This window comes from Pleurodeles waltl, chromosome 1_1 (genome assembly GCF_031143425.1).
Source record: "Pleurodeles waltl isolate 20211129_DDA chromosome 1_1, aPleWal1.hap1.20221129, whole genome shotgun sequence".
NCBI classification, from domain to species: domain Eukaryota; kingdom Metazoa; phylum Chordata; class Amphibia; order Caudata; family Salamandridae; genus Pleurodeles; species Pleurodeles waltl.
The window spans coordinates 705,740,157-705,763,994 of record NC_090436.1 but is presented as its reverse complement, the minus strand read 5'-3'; the positions used below and the strand labels follow the sequence as shown (position 1 = coordinate 705,763,994).

At 43.0% G+C, this 23,838-nt stretch overlaps 1 protein-coding gene across 1 annotated transcript in view; it reads right to left on the bottom strand.

Moving 5' to 3' along the window:
• The window catches only part of LMNB1 (lamin B1), an 84,684-nt gene that overhangs the window by 42,074 nt on the left and 18,772 nt on the right, over positions 1–23,838 (bottom strand). Inside the window, exons 3-6 of the mRNA XM_069227260.1 lie at positions 23,293–23,418; positions 22,586–22,753; positions 6,363–6,488; positions 4,859–5,079 (exon numbers count right to left, since the gene is read on the bottom strand). Of these exons, the coding sequence (XP_069083361.1) occupies positions 4,859–5,079; positions 6,363–6,488; positions 22,586–22,753; positions 23,293–23,418 (641 nt within the window). The remainder of the gene's footprint in view (positions 1–4,858; positions 5,080–6,362; positions 6,489–22,585; positions 22,754–23,292; positions 23,419–23,838) is intronic.

The window sequence follows — 23,838 nt, the reverse complement described above, 5'->3', positions numbered from 1 at the left end:
CAAAAACATGGCATTTGCCTGGCAAGTGAAAAAAGTAGGGCCAGTGTTCATAAAGGAATGTTAACCAGGCCACTGAGTAAATTCACTCTTGCGGCAAAAGACAAATACATGTGCAGGTCGGACTCCTATGAATGTACACAGACTAAAGAACAAGAATAAATAAAAAAATACAATTAAAAAAAAGTTTTTAAAACAGCACTCGCTGACCAAATTTATGGCTCATCAAAATTCCAGATCAGCTATTACCCTCTACCAACAAATAAGCCTACTAGAGTGCCTCAATGTAGTACTGTCACAGCCACTAATGGACCATGGAAAACTGGACAAGCAACATACTTTAAATAAACCTTTATCCAAAACTGGCAAGAAAAGGGGTAGTAAAAGCCAGTGCATCCAAGTGGGAGATTAAATACGGACGGTGAACTTCTAGACATTCAAAATAAGATGCACTTGGGGTCTCTTACCCTTGGAGTCTTAATCAGCTGCTTACTAGCCAACAAACATTATTTAACGCACCACAGCCCTTTTAGGTATGGTAAACTTTGGCAATGGTCGTGCCTTTTCAGGTCAACCCTAGGAAGAGTGCATGCGCCATTTCTCGACATGCTTTAATCTACTTTTGTGGGCTTTCACCACGCCCATCATACAGTCATCATTTCCAATCGTTCCTTGGCCTGACTTTCAAAAGTTCCTTTGGTTTGTCATGTAAATGCTTTAGGTTTGTCCCGCCTTGAGGCTGTTTTGTTCCCACGGTGGAGACAGGCCCTATTACATGGTCGACCACATACCTTAGTGTCGGCACACTACTTTTTTTTTTCTGCAGCTTCGTGCTCGTGGTGTTAGGAGTCTTCCTCGGGCATCTTGCTGTTTCTTTGCATGTCTGCGCCCACAAAGGCTGCAAGCTGGAGGGAGGGGTGTGTGTGGTGTGCGTGCGGTGCACGTGTGGTGTGGGGTGTGTGTGGTGCAAACTCAACCGGAAGATTGGAGTGATTTACATTAGCGCTGGTTAAACTCTGGTTAAATTTGCAGCCCCATTCCTAAATTCTTCCCAAGTTTAGCAGTTGGAAAATATACAAACTGGCGCATTTTAAATAGAAAAAACATGAGGGAAACTCTCAATGCGGCTCTCCGTATTCATTGCACTGGAGAAACTTGCCCTATAATGCTTTGCAGGGCACTCTTACAACACATTTTTGCCCATAACTCAGCCTGTGGTGGCCCTAGGACAATGAGACCACCACCAAAACGTTCAGCACGACCTGCACTGTGTGTCCAGCTTATCTTCTGGGGTCCCCACACTAGGCTGGGGGCATCCCAAAATCATTACCTCTCCCACCATTCAATGTATTTTTAAGCTCTCATGGCTGGAGCTTTTGCTTTACAGATGGGAGTAGTTTCTGTTCTAAGGGCCTTGTTTGTAATAATATTCTAGCAGGCCTGCTAGGCCTGAAAATGTGTAATGTACTATGCCCACTAGGGGCTGAATATGTGCTTACACTGCAATGCTCTCTTACCTTCTCTTTTCATGGGCTTTTGCCCTCTAGGTGTTGACTATATGGGGACGAACATGTTTCTTCCAAATGCTATCTTTATTGTGGTGCCCTCTAGGGTACGCTCTGACCATTACAGAATAATGCCAAGTGTGAGAAGGAATGCACAAGCACAGTTTATTTCTGATAAAGGTTTAATGTGATGCATGACTAAATACGTATAAGGTCCCAAAGGCGGGACCTATTTGCTATGCCAATGCTTAGGTTTAACTGACCAAACTGTTCTGTGCACAGTTCTATCCAAATGTTATTGCAAATCCGTTCTGGCATTGATGTGCAATTGTTACCTTGTTGCCTATCGCTTCAAGAAGTGGTGTGCATAGAAAAACAAAGGTAAGTGTTTCCTGAACAACCAAAATGATCATTTCCATGTCCCTCCCCTTCCCTATATACATTCTCGCAAGAGTCTAGATTAACAATACCAGCACTGAAAGTGTGCAGTTTTCAATTATTTTACACCACAGGTTATTCATCATATACTCCTCTAAATCCCATTCATAAGCTGTGTCAGTCTGTAAGCATGCCACGCTACGAGAGCATAATAGGAAGTGGTCAGTGCCTCAAATACCATACTGCAGTGCCTGTTGCTTCAGAGAGTAAGGAGTAACACTGAAGGCAGAACACACATCCCAGAGGGGCCAGAGGAAGAAATAGAAGGTGAAAGAAAGTGTGTGTTTTGAAAGACTGCAAAAAGATCTACCTGGGGCATGCCCCACTAGGCGAAGACAATCAACTACCTCCAAATGCAAGCACTACTTATGTTCTGCAGGCATCAGCTGAGCTCATCTGTTCAGCACTTCAGGTAGACCGCCAGTTGGTCGACAGTCAGGAAATCCAAATGACCAACCAGTGACACTCAGCACCTACAGGCACAGTACATGGGACACCCACACTGCTGTGCTTGTTCCAGTACTGCATTGCAGTTGTGTTGTCCATTTGTATTGCACCTCAAAGAGCTGTAAACTGCTAACATTTTAAGACAGGGCTCGAAAAATCCACTCGACCACTCGCATTGGCAAGTCTCATTTGATCAGGTCGAGCTATTTTTAATACATGCTTGACCCTTCTGGCAAGTTGACACTGAACAGGTGTTCTGTTCAGTTGGAAAGTGGAGGGGCAATAAAAGATGCCTTTAAATCTTTTTCTACCATCACATTTGCTCTGTGTTCACACAGAGGTCAAAAGTCAGTTTTTCTTAAAATTAATTTTCCTTCTGACTGCAGAATTCCAGGACTTAAGGTGTAAACAGTGTGATGTGCTGCTTAGAATGTAAAATAAAATGATATAGGGTGTCAGGTTTTTCCTAACAACACTTAAATGACTAAGTCAACTGTACAAACATTTCAAAATATGAGTTGTTATGAAATCCCTTTTTTTATATTTATGTGACGAAAAAGCATTTTAATAGGATAAAAACAAATCAGAATACATTGTGTTGATGTGCAAAGAATATGTTTTCTGAAACCCAATTTTCAAAGATGAATACACTATATAGTTTTATCAGTAAAGCTGCAACTTAGTGGAGAGGTTTTTAGACATTTCTTGGAATGTTACTGTGTGTAGATGACAATATGTTATCACATCATGGTTTAGTAAAATATGTGTTAGAACAAATAGAGAAACACGCCTGCCCTGATGTTAGTAAACTAAAAGAAGTCCTAGGCTGTGTGGGCTAGACATCATGGGCATGTGGGCTACATTCTTGTGATGTATGCAGAAAACTTTAGTCTACTTAAATAAAAGAGGTTTTTTTGTACTGCAGAAATGCTGAGGTCACATATTTGAAGGTGCAATCATATGGGAGAATGAAGAAAAAGGCAAATCTGTAAACTACTTGCCTAGGATCACACAATTTGGGACCAGTTTATGGGTCAAGTACATTACAGTTAGGTCGAGTAAATTATTTAAGTTACTTGACCTGCAGGTCTAGTAACATTTTTAGGATTTTTCGAGCCCTGTAAGAAGCAGTCTTTTGTAGGGGGGTGGACAAAATGGAGGGTTCAAGTAAAGAGAGGTCATTAGCACTTTTAAATCAAAGTTTACACCAGTATCACTGTAGTGAGGGAGACAGCAAGTTTTCCACCACTTCCTAATCTATCATGGGACACATGCTGAATGTCCTATACAGCATCAGAATCAGTGGACTGTCTGCAGTACCGGCGTTGAGTTACAGGTACAGGAGTTTCTTATACAGGGGCTGGACTTTGATTTCACAGCATATTTGACGAGATTTAGCCGAACTCTGCTCTGGATCTGAAAACTGCTTCAGGGAATCCACTTCTGATGCAAAGATTCGATGCAAGTGGCATGTGACTTGGTGCCAGCATGAGGCCAGGCACATGCCTTATAGAAGTGAGTGAGTGAGTTAGCAAAGCCCCCCCCCCCCCCCCGCCCCCCTCGACCACGCTTCAGTTGGAGATCTCAGCAGATCAATGGGTCTATAGGCCATCAAGGGGGCCTGGGACCATAAAACCAAACTTGCAGCAGTACCTACTTAATTGCCCGTGCCTGCTGCAGAGTCAACAATTGACTGATATTCGGGGCACAGCAGCTCCACGGAATTGAGACAATAGCAGCAAAGTCAGATCTTCAGAATGCCGAGTGTGCGACCTCTCCCTGAAGAGGGAGCAGGAGGGTAGAGTGGTCTCAGCTTAGATTTTTTGCTTGCATCGAGACTGATCTTTTGACTTTGCTTAGGATTTACCAAAATACCAGGATGAACCAGGACAAGCCTTGGAAAGAAAGCATTCAGGGATGTCGAAGCACTTCTGGCCCATATTCTTGTGTTTGGCAATGTACAGTTATCTTCATACTACCCAATAATCTTACGGTGCATTGCGGAGCGTTTGTTACAGGACTTCGAGTCCTGCATCTAACCACCAAGCACACGTCATGCGGATCCGTAACCAATATTGGTTTGTAGCAGGCACAGTGCAGTTTAAGGCTTGTAGCCTTCTGAGGCGACATCATTTTTCCATGTGCACACGGTTGTATTAGGTTATTGGGAGCCTGAATACAGACAAAATGACTGGCAGCAGAGCTCCGGGTCAAAAAAGAAACAGACGGTGTGTGGCGTCAGCAGCTATATACGTCAGTCACCACTAGGTCAATGCCACCACCGAGCCACATTGTACCACCCTGCAAACGTGTGGGAAGTTGTTACAGGAGGTTTCTAGACAGCGGGAAAACGCATAGGACAGACGCCCCCAAGCACCACTTTCCCCTACCTCAATCTGAGAGTGAGAGTTATTGCAAACATGCAACTATAAACATGAATCCAAACTAGCGAACAAGAATCTGTGTTGTACCTCTCCTCTTCACCCTCCAGCAGCTTTCTGTAAGCATTAATCTCCATGTCCAGGGCCAGTTTGACATCCAGAAGTTGCTCGTAGTCGTTAAGTTGCTGCTGCATCTGTCCTCGTATGTCAGCCATTTCTCGCTCCCTGTCCGCCAGCATCCTGCGACAGTTATCTCGTTCCTTGGCTAACGTTTCTTCCAACTCTTGCATCCGATCATGCCATGCTCTTGACTTTACAGATAAGATGGAAATAAATATACAGCTAGTTTACCGACCAAAAACAAATGAAGAATGCTGCGCTGTCATTTATAACAAGTTAAAAAACAAATGTCGACTTAAGAAAATCAGAAGAGTGTATCCAAAAAGTAAAGAAAGCGGAGCTCAACGATGTCCCACAGCTACTGAAGCAACAAATAAGCAACCTGGAAGGAGGGGAGTACTTTCCACTAGATGGCGATCCTCCCCCACAGGTTGGTGGTCCACATGCAAGAGCAACAATAAAGGATCATAAGAAACTCCAAAATAAGCACTACAGTTGCAACCTTTAGCATAACTCGCAAATTCAGACGTGTCCTTACAACCAAAAGGTCAGACCATATTACCTGTAGATGTTGTTCCATCACAAACTAGATTTGAAAACAGCAGCTAAAAGAGTATCTTCACGGAACCAACTTTTTCTGCTATGTCTTAGGTGGAGTGAAGCAATACCGGAAATTGGAGTGTGTAGAAACCACCATCAGGTTAAAAAGTAAAACATTGCTTCATGTCCGGTTCGTAAAATACTGACATTGCTCAGCTGTTCCTACGTGAATACTCTTCAGAGTAATACTTCCTCTTTCAAACTACTACACTGGGACAGGACTAACAACACAAAACAGCTCCAAAAACGGTCTTGTGGGTCCCAACAGTTAATCTGATGTAAACGTACAAAAGATTACTACCCGCGCTCTTTTCACTAAGGCATCTTGTTTAAAAGTTTCAATAAAATAATCTTTCAACACTACAAACTATATATGTTTAGTTATGTGAAAAAAGCCCGGAAGGAGTTATGCACTCTTAAGTCATGCTAGTGACTATTTACAACAACCCATCTGTAATTCAAAGCCAAGTGCAATGCTGCTTTGTGAAAATCGTAGTTGAAGCTTAATTTTTTTCGCCTACTAAATATAAGGGTCCACAAATCATGAATATTACACAGAAAAAGCCCACTGTTTAAGTGAATGGAGACCATTCTTAAAACTAACAACAACAAAAACCTTAGAGGGTTTTCTTTCATGAAATGTGTTTACAGCCTACTTCATTGTGCCCGCTGGCCTCTCAAAACATTTTGGATCCGCGGTGTTATTTTCTGAAAAAGACAGCATGCACTTTGCTTGTTCCAGAATAATACTTTCACAGCCTCAGCTGTTCCACTACATTAAACCTTTACAGCTCTCGCATTGTGATCTGCATCACACAGCACCCCTAGCCACTCCTGTACAGACAAATGTGAGCGACAAATTGTCCGTGCTTACCTCTTTCTGCAGATTAGAAAGCTGGGAGGAGAGGCTGTCGATACGCATGCGGCTTTCTATCAGTTCTTCTTTGGTACTGCTAGCTGTGCTGCTGTTCATCTCAGAAGCCATTCTGGCGTTCTCCAGCTGTAATAAAGAACACTCGTGTAGGTTCATCAAGTGGCAAACTGCAGCACACAAATGAGGAAACATGGCTGAGCAATGTCTCTTACATGCTGTCAAGTTACCTCAACTTCCTGGCCACACACAAATTAGAAGAAAAAAAGAAAAAAAAAAAAGTATCACGCCTCCCGTCTCAGGGGAAACTACACAGGGCTCAGAGAGCGCTAGGCGTCTGTGTTGATAATTTATGTTTCCTTCTGCAGTTCCTCAGTAGGCAGCTAGCTTGAACTTTGGGCATTGCAAGGGAGGTACGATCCTGTTATATAAAGTTCAACAGAAAAGTCAATATAATTTCCAAATTGTGGTAGGCAAGTTGCTACGCCAGGGGAGGATGGTCGGCTGAGACTGCTGCGCCAGCATTCAAATTTTTAGGGTCATTGCATTTATCAACAGCTAACGTTAGCCTCCCAGTCATCAGAACTCAGTTGTATGTTAGGGTATATGGGCATGTGCATTTCTTATTGGTGGTTAGGGAGGAAATTAAGTGAGGTACAGGAGAAAAGTGAAAAATATAGAAAGGACCCTTTGAGACTTGCATCCCCTTTCAGGGCAAAGCCCCCCACGGCACTAATCAGCAGATCGAACCTTCCTTTCTTAATTGTCATTGTTTAAAAAAAAAAAAAAAAAAAAAGCCACCACCACCACGAGGTGATTGGAACGGTGGGTACGTCTAAAAGCACAGTGTCACAACTTGAAAAGTTAAAGGAACCCCTAAGGCAGGGGTCTTCAATCTGGGGGGTGGGGGGTGGGGGGGGGGGGGGGGGGGGGGGGGGGGGGGGGGGGGGAAGGGGGGAACTAGGGGTGCCAGGCTCTGGCAAAAAAGAAGAATTATGCAGATAAATGAGCTTTGTTTTAAGCAGAAAACAATTTCTTGCATTTAAAAAAAAAATAATTTAACATAACTTAGCTGCAATGTTTAAGTGTAGACATGTTTAAACATTGCCATCTTAATAGAATAATTGTGAAAAATTCGGAGGGGGGCCCGATTTTTATTTTTCAACTGGGGTACGCTGCATTAAAAAGTTGGAAAACCACTGCCCTAAGGAGACTTAATTATCACATGAGGATCAACTTGCCCGGAGGTGTCGCTGAACACAGTGCTCATCATTTTGGACAGAAACATTTACATGATACTTCTAACTTGCCCTCCTTCAACACTGTCGGATAATCAAGCAAAGGACGATGTTTTGTAGTGTCAACCTTGCTACAGGTTCTAAGAAGGCAAGCAGTCATTTGCAACTATTGCTGATTAATTGTCACTTATGTCCTAGGGCTTTGAGTGTGAGTTTAAGGACAAACATGCCCAGCCCTCTCTCCCCATCTTACCCAGTACAGCTCGAGTACTATGCAGCCAAATCCAGACCCATGTTCACCTATCTTTTAAATTTTTTCTAGCCAAATTACCTTCGGAAATAGGAATTTCCAAAATAGTTCTGGGAGGCAATTGTAATCTTACCCCAGATGTGATCTTATGCAGAGCGGGTCCCTTAGACACAACTCATGGCAGAGAGGGCAATACTGGGAGACATGAGAACATCATGGTTTGACGGACATCTGGCGTTTACTACATCCAAGAGACCATTCCTCAGTACATTATACCCAATTCTAGAATAGATTATATCCTTATTTCGATTTTACCACAAGGACTAGATTGTAATATTTTAGAAACTGCACTCTCAGAACATGTTCCTATCAGTCTCCAGCTTGATTTAGGTCTGCAACACACTTGTAGGAAACCAAGGCGGTTAAACATATGTTGATACAAACTACCTGCAGAGAAGTCCCAATTACAATCACATTTGAATACTTATGAAAGACAGTAAAGGCTCAGTTTCTTCTCTGCAAATTTTAAGAGCAGCTGCAAAAGCCACCATTAGGGAGAAAATTATGAGAGATTCTGCCATAACAAATAAACGTAGAACAGAACATATCAAAATGATGGAAAATGATATCAAAACCCTGAGACATGCTCCTTTTGCTAATCCAAATGAAACTTCCAGACGTAGACTGGAAAAAGCTAAGATGAAACGTAATATGCTATATACTTCGAAAGCAAAATATGTTATATAGACTTAAGGGCCCGTAATTACGAGCAAGGAGAAAAAGCTGGCTGTTTACGAGCAGCTCGATTAGAAGAAGCTACGACAGCTATTCCAGCTATCTAGCTCTGAAGGTAAGCTCCTAATGAGACTCAGGCAATAGCTAATACATTTGCAGATTATACCAAGTTATATAGTTCAGAAGTTGACGACGACCACCACCTCAAAGAACAGATTCTTTGATAAATTAACACTCCCCTGCCTCAATGAACAGGACCAGCTCATGCTGGCGGGCGAAACAAAAAAGGATGAAATTGCACAAGCAATCTCCAATCGCCCACATACTGAGCATAGTTAGAAGATGGTTTTCCTGGGGAATTTTACAGTTGGGTAAAACCAGAAGCAAGAGATGCTTTTTATGACGCCTATAAAGAAGGTGAGAAAACTGGTAGTCTCCTCACTCTCAAATAAAGTTATCATAACTGTCCATCCCAAACCTGAGAAAGATCCATTAAACTGCAGTAACTATAGTCAGATTTCTCTTCTGAATATAGATTCGAAGAGGTTAGCCACCATTCTTGTCAAAAGAAAAAAAAAACAATTCGGATTCATGCCAGGGAGAAACTCATAGCCATCTCCGCACTTTGGCTCACATACTTTGGCTTCCCAAGGATGCTGGAAAACTCAGTAGCATAATCCTTAGATGCAGAGAAGGCCTTTGATCACACTTAACGGAGCTATATGTTCAGTACATTGCATAGGTTGGGATTAGGTAATTAATATATCTCCAAGTAATTAACACATATCCAAGGTCAGATGGTTATACCAAGAAAAGGGGGGGGGGTATCAAAATCCTTTTTAGTGCAAAGAGGAACCCGCCAGGTTGTCCTTTATCTCCCCTCATTTCTTCTAGCACTATAACCACTGGTTGCAACAATAAGACGCTGTTCATTCTCGGCACTCCTGTCTTTCTTGCTTCTCAAACATTTCGGGGTACAAAGTCAATTGGAATAAAAGTGAAGCTCTCCCATTGACCTGGGGTTCAACAAAAGCAGCTATCCTGGGCTACAATTTTCAATGGAAAGTAGATAGTCTGAAGTATCTAGGTATTTATATCAACACAAGTTTCTAAAGTATGATTCAAAATAACTTACATCAGCTTATTGCTAAAACGAAGTTAGAGTATGAAAAATGGTCCCATCTTAACCTGGCTTTTGGGGTAGAGTCCAGGCAGTGAAAATGATTATAGTGCCTTGTTTCTCTAATGTTTTAGGTATGTTACCTTTGTCAATGTCTCGCAACATTGATATTTTAACTGTCAAAAGTATTAAAACCTTTATTTGGGGAAACGGACTGCTTACAGGCAATATGGTAGCCTTAGTTTACCATGCACCGACCATTACCATACAGCCCTCCATTTCTCGATTGGTTTATCTTTGGCCAAGGCAAGTCACCTGCAATGAAGTTATTCACCACAATTATATGTGTTGTAAAATCATATATATTATAAAGTATACTACATAAAATATATTGAATATTAGGCATGCAAAAATTTGGGTAGAAAAACATGTGCATAACATGTACAAATTAAGTAGAAAACAGAGCACACAAACTAGTTAAATCAACATGTAATGGCAAGGTGTGAAAGTCTGGAGGTCAGACAAAGCAGCAAATCCAATCCCTGTAGATTAAACGGTGTCAGCAATGGATCACCTAGATGGTAAAGTATGCATTTTATGCCATACAAAAGTACTTTCGGAAAACTGCCATCTTTTCTTCTACACAAGTTACACACAAGACTTCAACACTTATGTGCAATCCCCTATAGTGGCAGTCCAAATGTGGATTCAGGTATACACTTTCTTGCCGACTGTTGTAGTGTAAACCTGGAGTGCGATCTGCGAATACCCCCACTTCGTGCCTCAGCCCGGGCTACTGTAGGTTGAGCTGCTGTGGCATGGACTCAGCAGTGTCTGGAGTCTTATCTCCAACACCGACGTTTTTGGAGACGTTTTTAAAAGACCATTTACATACCTATGTGACCTGGCGAAGGAGACGGTTTGTTCATTTCACTGGTTCCAGTACCCCCTGGGTCCCTGCTCTGCCTATTCCTTAAACCTGTATTTTACTTTTACTGCCAGTGGCAGAACGCATTTCACGCCACCTTTCCAAAAGAAAAATACCAGCCATTTGTTGTTTAAGACCCTGGAAAGGCCGCGCCTTGACACTAAATAGGGATGTAAATAAAACTGTGCATTCATTTGTAACATTAATTTTCTGTATTTGTTTCCCCTAATTATTAGTCAAGGATCATTAATGTAGCCCTAGAACACATTTAAAAGTGCTTTCATTTGTAGTTTGAAGTATGGACACGCAAGTGCTAAAAATACCAGCAATAGGTGATTCTCTCTTTTTGTACGGGCTGGGACATCAAAATACTGAGCTGGCAACCCTAATCATAAGACTGAAAGTTTGGTGCAGATCAGCAATTTTATTTTCCCCACCCTCCTTCTCTGATTCATGCTAGAACAGCAATAGGTTCGTCAAAGAAGACCCACCCACACTGCTACCACTGCACCCAAAGACTCCAGCTCCTAGCCAACTCTGCTCAACAGGACCACTCTCTCCACTGACACCCTTAAGATCATAAAAACCATCCACTCCACAGTTCCTCTGACCTATGCCCCCACCACATCTACCAAGCGGGCACCACACCATCATCGCACCCAAACAATGGGGCAGATAATGGTGCAGCATAGAGTCTGCCATCTTCCCCGAAGATGGAAATCATGAAGAAATCAACCCACTGCTGAAGAAACCCTCTGCTGACAGACCTCAAAAACTACACACCCATCGCTCTGCATCCCTTCCCAGCCAAAGTCAGAGAAGGCCATCAACTCCCAACTCACCATATTCATCTAAATCAACCACATCTTGGACCCCTCCCAATCAGGCTTCAGAAGCAACCTCAGTACTGAGACCACTCTCCTCTACTGAGGCAAAACCGCAGCCCCCATTCCTCCTGGACCTCTCTGCCGCCTTCGACACAGTCTCCCACCTCAACCTCTGCACTGAAGTCCATGACGAAGCAAAGCCTTATAACATATCTGCTCCTTCCTCACCGGCCGAACCCACAAAGTCAGGCTCCCATCACTCTCCTCAAAACAGTCAGAGCAGCTGCAGAGTTCCTCAGGGCTCCTCTCTGAGCCCCACCCTCTTCAACATCTACATTGTCAGAAACCATGGACTCAGCATAGTCTCCTACCCAGACAACACCCAACTGATCCTCTCCCTTACCAACAAGCCTACAATCGCAAAAGGCAACTTCCACAATGGAATGAAGTCAGACGCCGCCTGGGGGGTTGGGGGGGGGGGTGGGGGGGGGGGGAGGGGGTGCGGAAGAAGCACAGCTGTCTGAAACTCAACTCCAACAAAACGGAGATCCTCATCCTGAGTTGAGGAGCCCATTGACCCTCTTGCAACCTGGGTATCATCCTCAATTTCTTGCTTTCAATAAGCCACCAAACCAACAGTCTCATCCTCATTCTTACACACACACTGCCTGCTCCGAAAGATTTTCAAATGGATCCCGATAGAGTACAGTCACCCAGGTGCTCGTTAGCAGCAAATTAAACTACCGCAACGCACTCTACACAGGCCCCTCCCAAATACTCCAAAAGAAACTGCAGCGAATCCAGAATACCTCGGCCAGACTCATCCTGGACATCCCCTGCAGCAGCCACCGGAGGGTCACTTAAGAGACCTTCATTGGCTCCCAATCAACAAAAGAAACACCTTCAAGGTTCTCATGCCGCATACAAGGCCCTCCACAACATCAGATCCACATACCTCAGCCATCGTCTGACATTCCACAAGCCCGCCTGACATTCCACAAGCCCGCCTGACATTCCACAAGCCCGCCTGACATTCCACAAGCCCGCCTGACATTCCACAAGCCCGCCTGACATTCCACAAGCCCGCCTGACATTCCACAAGCCCGTCTGACATCTCAGCTCTGCCCAACTGGCCCTCGCCATCACACTGCGCACTCAATACTCACCATGCACTCACGCCATTCACCCTCCTACTACCCTGCACTCACACTGTTCTTCCTCCTCTTACCCTGTGCTCACGCGAGCTCAGCGTTCACCCAGCACACACTGCACTCATGCTGTTCTCCCTCTTCTTACCCTGTACAGAGTGATCACAGTGCAATCACACCAGTCACCATGCACTTGTGCTGTTCACCTTGTACTCACCCTGCACTGATGTGACACTTTAGGCAAGGCTGTGGCTTAACAGTCTGAGCTGCAGAAGCAGATTAGAGTCTTGGTGTCAGCTCAACATTCTGCGATTCTGGGCAAATCACTTGATCTGTGCATGCCTACAGTTCACCGTCATGTGACCCTCACAGATGATTTGCAGCTCTGTACACATCCTGGATTTATTTACTCACCTGTCACTCCGCAATCTCACTAATAAAAAGCAAATCACTAACCATGTATTAATTCGTCCCACTCTGCACTTTCATCCGCACCCAAACTCATGTGGTCACATCACTCATCCTGCAGTCACTCCTCTCTCCCTACTCTTACACTGTCACATCACTCACATAAGCACTCCTGTTGCTCGCACAGCTCACACTTCAACACTGGCACAGCACTCACACCATGCAAACAAGCACACTCTCACTATGGAGCCACACTACTTAGCCTGCACTTCTTCACTCATACAGGCACTCTGTTCACCCTTCCTACACACAGGGACAATAGTCTGCAGAACTGATGGGGACACACCACCACCCTGCACTAGCTCGTCTCACCATGCACTCAGTCAGTGAGAGAATGAGTGAGGGAAGGAGTAAGAATCACTGTCAGTATGTACTTGTCCGTACGTGTATTTGTTATGCTTGCACGTGTGTTGCTGGTCTGGCATACTTGATTATTCTTACCTTGTGGACAAGGGCACAAATAGCATACGGACGGGAGGTGTTACCCATGGCAAACTGCAGGCCCTGACATGCTTCCATTAAGACACCATCATTGGTGGTCATAGGGACTCGTAACTGTGATAAAGCCGCTCGCCAAGTCATACCCATCAGCATGGACACCGAACACGCAACACCACACCTGGCGGAATATCCGGACATGATACATGCAATTCTAAGCATACGAGGTGGATCCATAGCAAAAATGCTGGGACCGATATTTGAGGTAATTCTCCTCAAGAGATTTCTTGTACTCTTGAAGAAAAAAAAAAGACGGCAATGGCAAAATGCTTACTGTAGGAAGCTGGCTCTGTATATACTATAATCAAAATGAGACAGTGTGCAGAGTTCAGGGGTTCCCTAAAGGGTTAACAGAGGCTAAGTAGATAATACTAATGCTCTTTGTGGTATTGTGATCAAGCAATTAGGCTTATCAGACGGTAGTGCAAAGCACTTGTTGTATACACACAGACAATAAAGTGAAGCACATACTCAATGACTAACTCCATGCCAATGGTTTTTATATAGCAAAATAGGTTTAGTTACTTTATTTCTAGACCCACAAGATTCATGTTGCAGGTACGTACATTTGCAAGTAAGCATCCAACATATGTATCAATACCACATTAAGTATTGGCAAGTTATACAGTTTTTGAATAAATAGCAATAATCTGTTTTAAAAATTGACAGTGTAATTTTCAGAAACAGTTGGGGGGGGAAGAGTTGTTAGTACAATTTAAAGGCAAGTACAAGACTTACAGTTCCAGTCTCCAGGGTTTAAGGATGTCCAAAGGTTGGGGTTCAAGTTAACTCCAAACACCAACTACCAACAACACTGGGCCGGCCAGATGGAGAGGTCAAAGTTGAGGTTGGTTTAACATGGGCTCCTATGGAGCCTTGGGGGGGGGGGGGGGGGGGGGGAGGGGGCAATTCAAAAATCAGGCCTGCTTCTGTCGCAGTCAAGGGGGGGTGGGTCCTCCGGATTTAGGCTGCAGACATTGTCATGGCGGACTGGAGGGATCAACCCAGGATGGGCACTAGCTCAAAATCGCCTGGGGACCAGCACTAGTCGGTGGCCCACCTGGACGCGGGTTGCGGGCATCGGGTGCAGAGTGGACAGGACTCACGGATCCGGGAGGCTATGGAGTCCTTGGACGGGGCCGTTGTTTAGTCCTCCGGGGTGCATGCAGTCCTCTGGAGACCGAGGTCACTGGTCCTGCAGGATATGTCGCCTTCTTTTTGCAGGGTTTTTGAAGCTGGAGACAGGCTGGTTGGGCTGGGGCCAAGTCAGTTTGTCTTCAGTCTTCTCTGCTGGGGGTCAGCTTAGCCATCTCTTGTGAGGTCACCAGGAACCTGACAATCTTGGTTCAGGGGAGCCCTTAAATCCTGGGTTTAGGGGGCATTGCAGGGGTCCGACGGCAGTAGCAATGGCTACTGTCACGGAGGGTGGCTACTTCCAGTGTCCTGGGGAGGGGGGGGGGGGGGGGGCACCTCTGCTCTGGACACGTAATGGGTGGTCCCTCCTCCTTGTTTTCCCATTTTTCCCACCGGTTTTGCCACCAAAAGTGGGGCTTTATCTGGTGGTGGGGGCATCTCCATTAGCTGGAGTGCCCTGGGAGCACTGTAACAGGAGGCCTGAGATCACTGCCAAGTGTTAAAAGTTTCTGCAGGAGGGGTGGGGGAAGGGGGTGTGGAAGGTGTGTAGCACCTCCACCCAGTGCATGCTTTGTTCCTGGCCACTGAGAGCTCAAAATGGTCCATGGACTATGTGGTCAGGAACTTGCCTGGAAGTGGCAGGCTGGCAACATACAGGGGGCATCTCTAAGATGGCCTTTAGGTGCATTTTTCAATAAATCCCACACTGGCATCAGTGTGGGTTTATTATGCTGAGAAGTTGGATACCAAACTTCCCAGTATCAAGTGAAGCCATTATGAAGCTGTGGAGTTCGTAATGGCAAACTCCCAGCCCATATACTCAATATGGCCACACTGTACTTAAAATATCCAAGAATGAACTTACACACTATAAGGGCATATTGCTCATGCAGCTATGCCTTCAACTGTAGTATAGTGCACCCTGCCTTTAGGGCTGTAAGACCTACCTATGCCACAGGCAGTGGTTTGTGAGCATGGCACCCTGGAAGGGGTGCCACGTCGACTGTCTCTCTCTACAACCCCCCCCCCCCCCCCCCCCAGCACACACAAGCTTCAATGGCAGTGTGCCTGTGCTTGGTGAATTGTCCCCCGGGGTGGCATAATTCATTCTGCAGTCCTTCCCGGGCCACAGGGCTCTTGGTATCATGAGTACCTGTCACAAGGGACTTAACTCTGCCAGGGATGTGCCAATTGTGAGAGCAATGGGACAGTTTCTGGGAAAGAACACTGGTGCTGGGGCCTGGTTAGCAGGAATCCTGTACTCAGTCAAGTTGGCATCAATATCAGGCAAAAAGTGGGCAGGTAACCATGCCAACAAGGGCACTTTCCTACACTCTCCCTTGTATATCGGAGGACATTTTTACAGTTACCCATGACTATGGCTAAAGTACCCATGGTAAATTTCTGGAACTGTACACACGCCTTTGTAGAAGAGACTCACTCATGAAAAAAAAAATGCTGACCAAGGTATAGTGGAAGCCATTTCTGACATGTGACATTTGAAAAAAAGAAAAAGGATCTACTGTTAGGAATATTACATGAATGCCCTATAAGGGGCTACAGAGCTTTAGCAAATTCGACCTCAAAAGTTTCAATAAAATTCTCAGAGGAGAAGCCCACTCTCCCTTAAACCATCTACAAGAAATCTGTTAACTTGTTTTGCTTGCTTGAATTTGAGGAAGTTCCACACATCACCACTTACACAGATATTTAGTTTCCACTAGTGTGCAGAATTTGCAGGGAGTAGAGGAATCAATTTAAGACTTGAGTGAACATTGTCTCTGCAGAAGGGACAGGAGCAGAGATTTCGTAATGAACTAAAAGCATTGTCTTACCGTAAAATGAATACAATTAAAGAGTGGCTAATCCCGTCACACTCTTAACCTATTTGCAAGTTTTCCCAAATTCTAGTCTTAAGTGAGCCTCGTGGTCCGGGCTATCCCAGCAACTGTGAATTTGGCTCCCATTGCTTCGGGGAGTAGTACATGTGGGGGTGGCTGCAGCTGGAAAAGCAAACAGAGTGCACTGATGCGGCAGGATCATCATGAGGCATGTTGGGGAAGCAGAAACATGCATGTCCGGAGTACTGGGACGGAAGGGTAGAGCCAATTGCTTTTTCTTCATAGCACAAATGTAAATGGAGAAAAACAAAAAATCTGCACAGAGACCTTTGCAGCTTCAATGTGGATGACACAGCCATATGGAATGAGGGAATTTCCTAAATTAAAATAGTTATTCGTCAAAAGGATTAGTCTAGTAATAAAAATATTGTCTACAGTGTAGTTAATGCACACAGTGAGCATGTCATGATGTTTTAGAAATAGTATTAGCTAATAATGTTACAGCATAAATGAAAGTCTTCCCATTGCAGACTGCCACATCATTAAATTTTAAGGTGACTGAATATTCGTTAGGCCTCAGGATCCAACAGGAATATGACAAGCACTGTTTCTCAATGACAGCATACACCGTCTGCCCAATCCAATAGTGTACTCAACACAGGAGTGTGGAATTTAGTAAAATACCTACTAGTCCACAAGACTGGTTGCTTTCTAAAACGGTTGTCCCGTAAAAATATCTGCAATAATTCGTTGTGGCACTACATGGCACCAATCTCATTATGTAAAAGCTCTGACAATAGCCTCCCTGATTATGCATTAGCTAAAATACTATAGCAGTGCTTGAATATTCGTAATTTCAAGCACTACTATAGCAATTTCCGTATTTTGCTACCTCTGTAGATCTACACACTCGGGCTGGAGGAGGCAGTAAGCAATAGTTCCAGGGCTGGAATGGCTTCTGTGTCTGTGCAAACCTACTAACTTGCATGTAGTAAGGATTTTCACCAGCTCTTCTCTAATTTTCCCATACTGAGAAAAGCTAGAAATTCACTCCTGAAAAGGGCAGGAGAAGACGTTCTTCCAGGGTTGGGGGGAAAAAAGTGGTTGGGAGGAAAGTGAACTTGTAAACGCTCAATAGATTTTCGCATGAGCAAAACCACATATGCATAATTGCTCGAGCTAAAATACAGTTCAAATATTTTCTTGGAGTACAATTTCATGGTCTACTACTGTAATTTCGTGCAAATTCATTAAAGCCACTAATACAGTCATTTACCATGGGTACACTTTTGTGACTTTCTTTAAGAATTGGGCCCTTATTAGTTTGGTGTTAACCAAGACATTGTTTTTATTAAAATTCAATTTCTCTCTATATCCATCTATCAGCTGCCTTTACTGTGAGCTCCACAAGGAGCATATTGGCACACAAAGTAGTTCTGCTGAGTGCCAGGACCTAGTGTGGCAATGTGTGCTTTTTGAGACCAAATATTGTTTTGCTTTTTGCTAATATTTGTTACAATGCTGAGGGCCTGCAGCTCCCACAAAAGCCATGCCAAAACCATATATATATATATATATATATATATATATATATATATATATATATATATATATATATATATATGCATTGACAAAAACAAAAAAACAAAAACTGACCTATAATATTGTTGAAAATGGTTACACTGATTTCACATTACGAATATTTATAGAAATACTAGCATGCATCAACACATTTTTACGAAAATGATGCTTTAAAGAACCAGCACCTAGAAATTCCCAGTAATTCAGAAAAACGTTTTTCCCCTACATGGATTTTTTCCTGAAAGCAAAGATTCGTCAATCTTGTTTACAAACTTCTTCAAAACATTAGAGAGCTTTCTGGGAGCATTATACGTAGCCTCATATTGTTAAATTTTCCCCAAACATGTGTACACTTTTTTTTTTTTACTGGAACCACTGTCGGTAGTGCAGTGTGACCTTACAATGGTTATTTAAAGCGCTCACTCTAACGGCTTTACATTAATGAACCATAAATACAAGATCGAACAGCATTAGCATATGGACCCAATCATTACCTCAACTTCAGACAGTTCCCTTCCCTGTAAACTGGCAGAATGTGCACTGCAAGGTGTTGGGCCTACTTGTCCCAAGGCCATTAAGCATGAAAACTTGTACTTGACCCCCAAACATTATGTCCTGTGTGTCGGGCTATAGGAATTCCACACCCCCTGCAAGGTAACCTACATGTGGGCAGAGACAAAGCTCCTCTTTTAGGTGTGCTACTTAAAGGCTCTTTTTCTGATGATCACATATGGGCAGGCGATTGCTGAATTTTGAATCACAGATGTTCTGAAACACATGCGTTAACTACGTGCTTAAAACCCCCCCCCCCCCAAAAAAAAAAAAACCGCGTCATAACCTAAGCATCTCAACTTTTCCAGCTGGGTGCATGAAGTTATGTCAATGGTTGCAGAGTATTAGTTATTATCCAGAAGCAGTGCAGTGGTTTTATTACACTCTGCTTTATTCAGAATCACATTGTTTTAAATTATTTGTACAGTTCCCATCTGCACCCATTCTGCCCTTGATTCATTGAAATCTTAGTGAGTGGATGACAGTGACTACAAGGAGTTAGGTAGTGCACAGTGGTCTCGTCGGAATACGAATCTTATCTAGTAGAGCATATACATGCAACATTATATTTTTCCTAAATTAATATGGGCTTACTTTTGGTTTGGTCACTTCATATATTGCGTAGTGGACTCTATTAAATGGGTCATTACATGGATACTAAACTGATGCATATTTGGGCCTCAGTGTATAATCACTGAACTCACTATATATTCTTTCCAATAACTGTCCATGTCTGTACAGAAAACACCTACAGGAATAGCCACTGTTCAACCTTAATATGGTGAAAAGCATGGATGTTAATTTTTTTCTTCTGAAGAAAGTCAGGAGTAGTGTAGCAGGAAAAGCTGACTGGAGGCAGGAACGCCATGAAACTTGATGGATGCCTTGCTTCAGACTATGCACTATGTCCTGGAAAGCAGCCTGAAGAGAAGACAGTGGTCAAGAGACTAACATGAGACGGGAGACCTGAACAAGGAGAGCTGATGGGCCCCCAAGGTTACAAAAACAGACCTGCTTTAAGAACTCCGAGGGAAAGGGTCCTCCAACCACAGTACCTGAAGTGGAGGTGAACTTTGACATCCGGGTTCCTTGGCAGCACAGTCGAAGGCCTTGCCACTTGCCCTTGATGTGTGCCTGGCACACCCACAGGTCTTCCTAACCTTCAAATAATTTTAGACCCCCCCCCCCCCCTTTCCTCTCCACTGCTCAATCATTGCTCAATCACAATTCCAGCAATGCTGTGCAGTTTACTAGAAAACAAATTATGAAAACAACCAGAGTTCCTCTCCTTTAGCCCCATGACCACACAAGACTTTATCAAGGCTGCAAAAACTTGTAAGCCAACACGATCACCGGCATATCCATGTCCTGTTCATGTATGCAAGAATATTCTTAATAGCTCTGCAGCCAATACAGCTAGAAATATCTACAACGCCTTGGCTAAAGGTCTATACCCAAAAGAACTCCCTAAAACAACTAGGCATTCAAACAAACCCTCTTTCTAACTTATGGTCAGGTCAATAAGTAATTGTTTCTAGTCAGAAAGATTCAAAGATCTGCTTTAAGACACATATCTACATAGATCTAAGACTATAACCTCTCAGAATACCAAAATAAGATTCGGGTATGGCTGTGGCACAAAATCAGCAATGATGTGCACAAAGGATGATTTAAACACTGCAATGGATTCAGATGGAGAACAAGAATGCCATTCCTGGACCTCTATAGCCTTTGATTCTTTTCATCTCTACAGGGAATTGTACCAATTTTCCTTAACAAATAACTTCACATCTATTCTAGCTAGACGTCTACCATCAAGGCTGCCACCTCTGCGCCATAATACTGCCCACTTGCCAACTTTTGTGAGAGTTCGTCAATAACAGCCTGGTGCATTCCTGCGTGGATATTGCTCTATAGAATACCTATATGGGAACTGCTCAATGTGGCATTTTAACACTAACTATTGGATTTTTATTTAGTGTACCACAGGTGTGTGGCAGTGCATTTACAGGCAGCAATACTGCCAACTCGTTGCACACAATTAGCTCAGAAAGAAGGAATAGTATTTTGGAAATTGAATTTGTGACTAACCAGTCACACACTCCAGCGTAACGTGGTGTAACCCATTAAGCAGCCTGTACCTGGCAATTTCAAATGCTGTGAGAGACTAACACCAAGACTGCCTAGATGTGATTTTACTGTGTGCCATTTTCATCCACCACTGGACACTCCCTGTGCTTTTTTCCTCACTCTTGCAGGTTGTCATCTTTGCTTACTCCGCTGGTCACAGTTTTGCCGTTCTTTCCCCCGTTTCACTTTTGGGGTTTTCACTCTTTTGTTCTATAACAAAGTCTGATGATGAACCATGGGCTCCACCTTCAACTACTGGCAGAAACTGAGCACTCCTACTAAGCCTAATATTTGATACAATACATAAGGGCAACCTTTCCCATGAATATGTTTCAACATTTCATTAAGTGAACTAAAACTGTACTTTCAGCCACAAATGGGTCAAGAACAATTTTCTGGACATGAAATGAGTTAAAGCCTAGGAACAGTGTCAAATATACAACAAATATGTTATACTATCAGGTTTGTCCAATATATTTGAACTGCACAATTGGTCACTTTCCCCTCCTACAATAGCTAGGAGTTTAGCTTTGAACCCAATTCTGGAAATGCTTGCCCAGCCCTATTGCCGGTGGGCATTAGGGTGGTGGGACTGGTGCTTGTACCATGAAGATCACAGAACTGGGTGTGAATGAACTATGAGCAGCACTATAAAAAATTAAATGCATGTAAGAGAGGCTATGGAGAAATGAGGTGCACTGTTGGAGTGATAATGAGGAAATTCATGTAGAAGGTCACAGGGGAGAGGGGAGCCAAAAAAACCAGGACTGTCGCACTGAGTGCAACCAGCGCTAGAGCCGATCCTGGCTGGGGGTGTTAGCCTAACCCCTCCCATTCCTCCTTCCCCCCCTTTGATGCAAGTGATTTAACAGTGGGCAATTCAAAATTCACATCCATCTATCCTATTAGATATTCAAAGTGTTAAACCAGACACACAAACATTTCAAGTATAAAGTATAAAGTATTTGAGTCATTTGACACATGACCTCTGGGAAGAAATCTACATCAGGGTAGGGGATAATGTTCCAGAAGCTAGGAATGAAAATTGATGCTCCGGCCTAGACTACAAATAATTATATTTTGCTATTGTGTTTACCTTGTCTTAATATTAAGAACTGTGTTATAGAACTAAACCTCGAAACAAAATTCAACCCATAGAAAGGTACAGCAGTTTACAAGAAGAGCAGGTTTGTTTGGAAGAGCATCCTTCTAGAAATCATAAGCTATTTAACACCTGGACATAAAGAGCACAATAAAGTATTTATTAGGTTGTGTATAATCTGATGCTACTTAACAGTACATTACTGGTAACAACTAGCAAGTGAGTATTAAAGAATTATAGGTGGTCCTTTTAGGCATTATATTTTGGCAAAAGTGGCAAATATTTTGTAAAGACTGTACATCACCTGTACACAAAAATGAACAAATAATAAGCAACAGCATTGCAAAGCGGGCTGCCTAAAACATTCTTCTGAAGACAAACTAACTGCACGAATAGCACTAAAGTATTCAGGCACCAAGCAGATGGTCAGGTGACCAAGGATGAGGTTCACTAAAGAGGAAACGCAAGAGGCGCATGATACAGGAGGCCAGTTTCATCTTTTTATATGCAGAGTTCTCTGCCCGACTACGGAGTTTCTGCACTTGGACTTACCTTTAAAATGCAGTTTTATGAACACTGAAAAAGTGTAACAAACGTATAAGTTTACCTCTGTGTATCACGTCCTCAGCAGCGTGTTCACATCATACAAGTGAAAAAAATAAATAAATACGCACCTTGGCATGGTAGGTTTCCTCCAGTTCCTCCTTATACAGTTTAACTTGTAAGTCATGTTGCTCTCTAATATCTTGAAGAGCTTCAGCCAATCTAAAATCATAGTCCTGGCGACCAGAGTCCACCTCCACAAAACGAGTTTCATGCCTTTTGCTGGTCTCCTTAATTTCCTAGGTATGAAGAAAAGATGCACAAAGAGGTATTCATACAAACTGCTTATGCACAAGTCAGCTTGTTTGCTGCCAGACATGAAGTTAGATGTGCCAACACTGCAAAAGCCTATTGAGCTCATTTAAATCCCTGGAATATGGAATTATTTATAATCAAGCAGCAAGTAGGAGCTTGCATGTCAGTTTTCTGCTACTGTGAAAGGGAGCAGGCACTTAACACCTGTTAAGTTCCTTTTCAAAACGGGCAAAAGCATTATTTCCACCAATACCAGTGCATGACAATCAGATTCCCTTTATATACAATAAGGATATGAATATTGGAACCCAGAATATTCAAGAACCATGCTTATAAACTCCTGCAGAGGGGAGAAGTACCTTAATATAATATATGATATGACAGGGTCAAGATGCAAAATGGCACGGAAGGCATTAGAGTAGCTAAAGACAAGCTGAGAAGAAAAGAAGGGAGTTAAAGTTTGGAGAAGTGTCCAAGCACAGATGTTTGTTAAGTAATTTCAATTAGTTTAAATTTAGAGTACCTCCTCATAAACATTTTTACGAAACTCCAGTTCTTCTATGAGACTTTGACAACGATTTTCAAGATCCACTTTAATCAACGTTTCATCCCCCAGCTGTTTCTTGGCGGAGTTCAAGGAGGCTGCAAGCTACAATTTAGAACCAAAAATTTAAATTAACATATGCCTTTAAACAATTCTGACAAGAGGTTAGGCAATTTTAAACACTAGAATATAATTTGAAGAGGAAGCCTAAAAGTTTACATCTAAGAAATATTGAAATTAGGTTAAATATGGTACGTTAAGCTTAAGTACAATAATCAAACAAAATTTAAACATGGGTTTCAGCTCTGTGGTCATCACACAAACTCCAATTGATTGTGCTACAAATCATATTTTGCTTCCATGCTAACATTTTTGGTAACCAAAAGCTGAATAAGCAAAATGCTCCGTAAAGATGGAGTAGACTACAATGGAAAGCAATGTCCACACCTTTCCCTTGTTACGTGTTGTATATGCCATAAGAACATTTCAGAGCAAAGAACACAATTGAGAGAAAGTTATTGGATT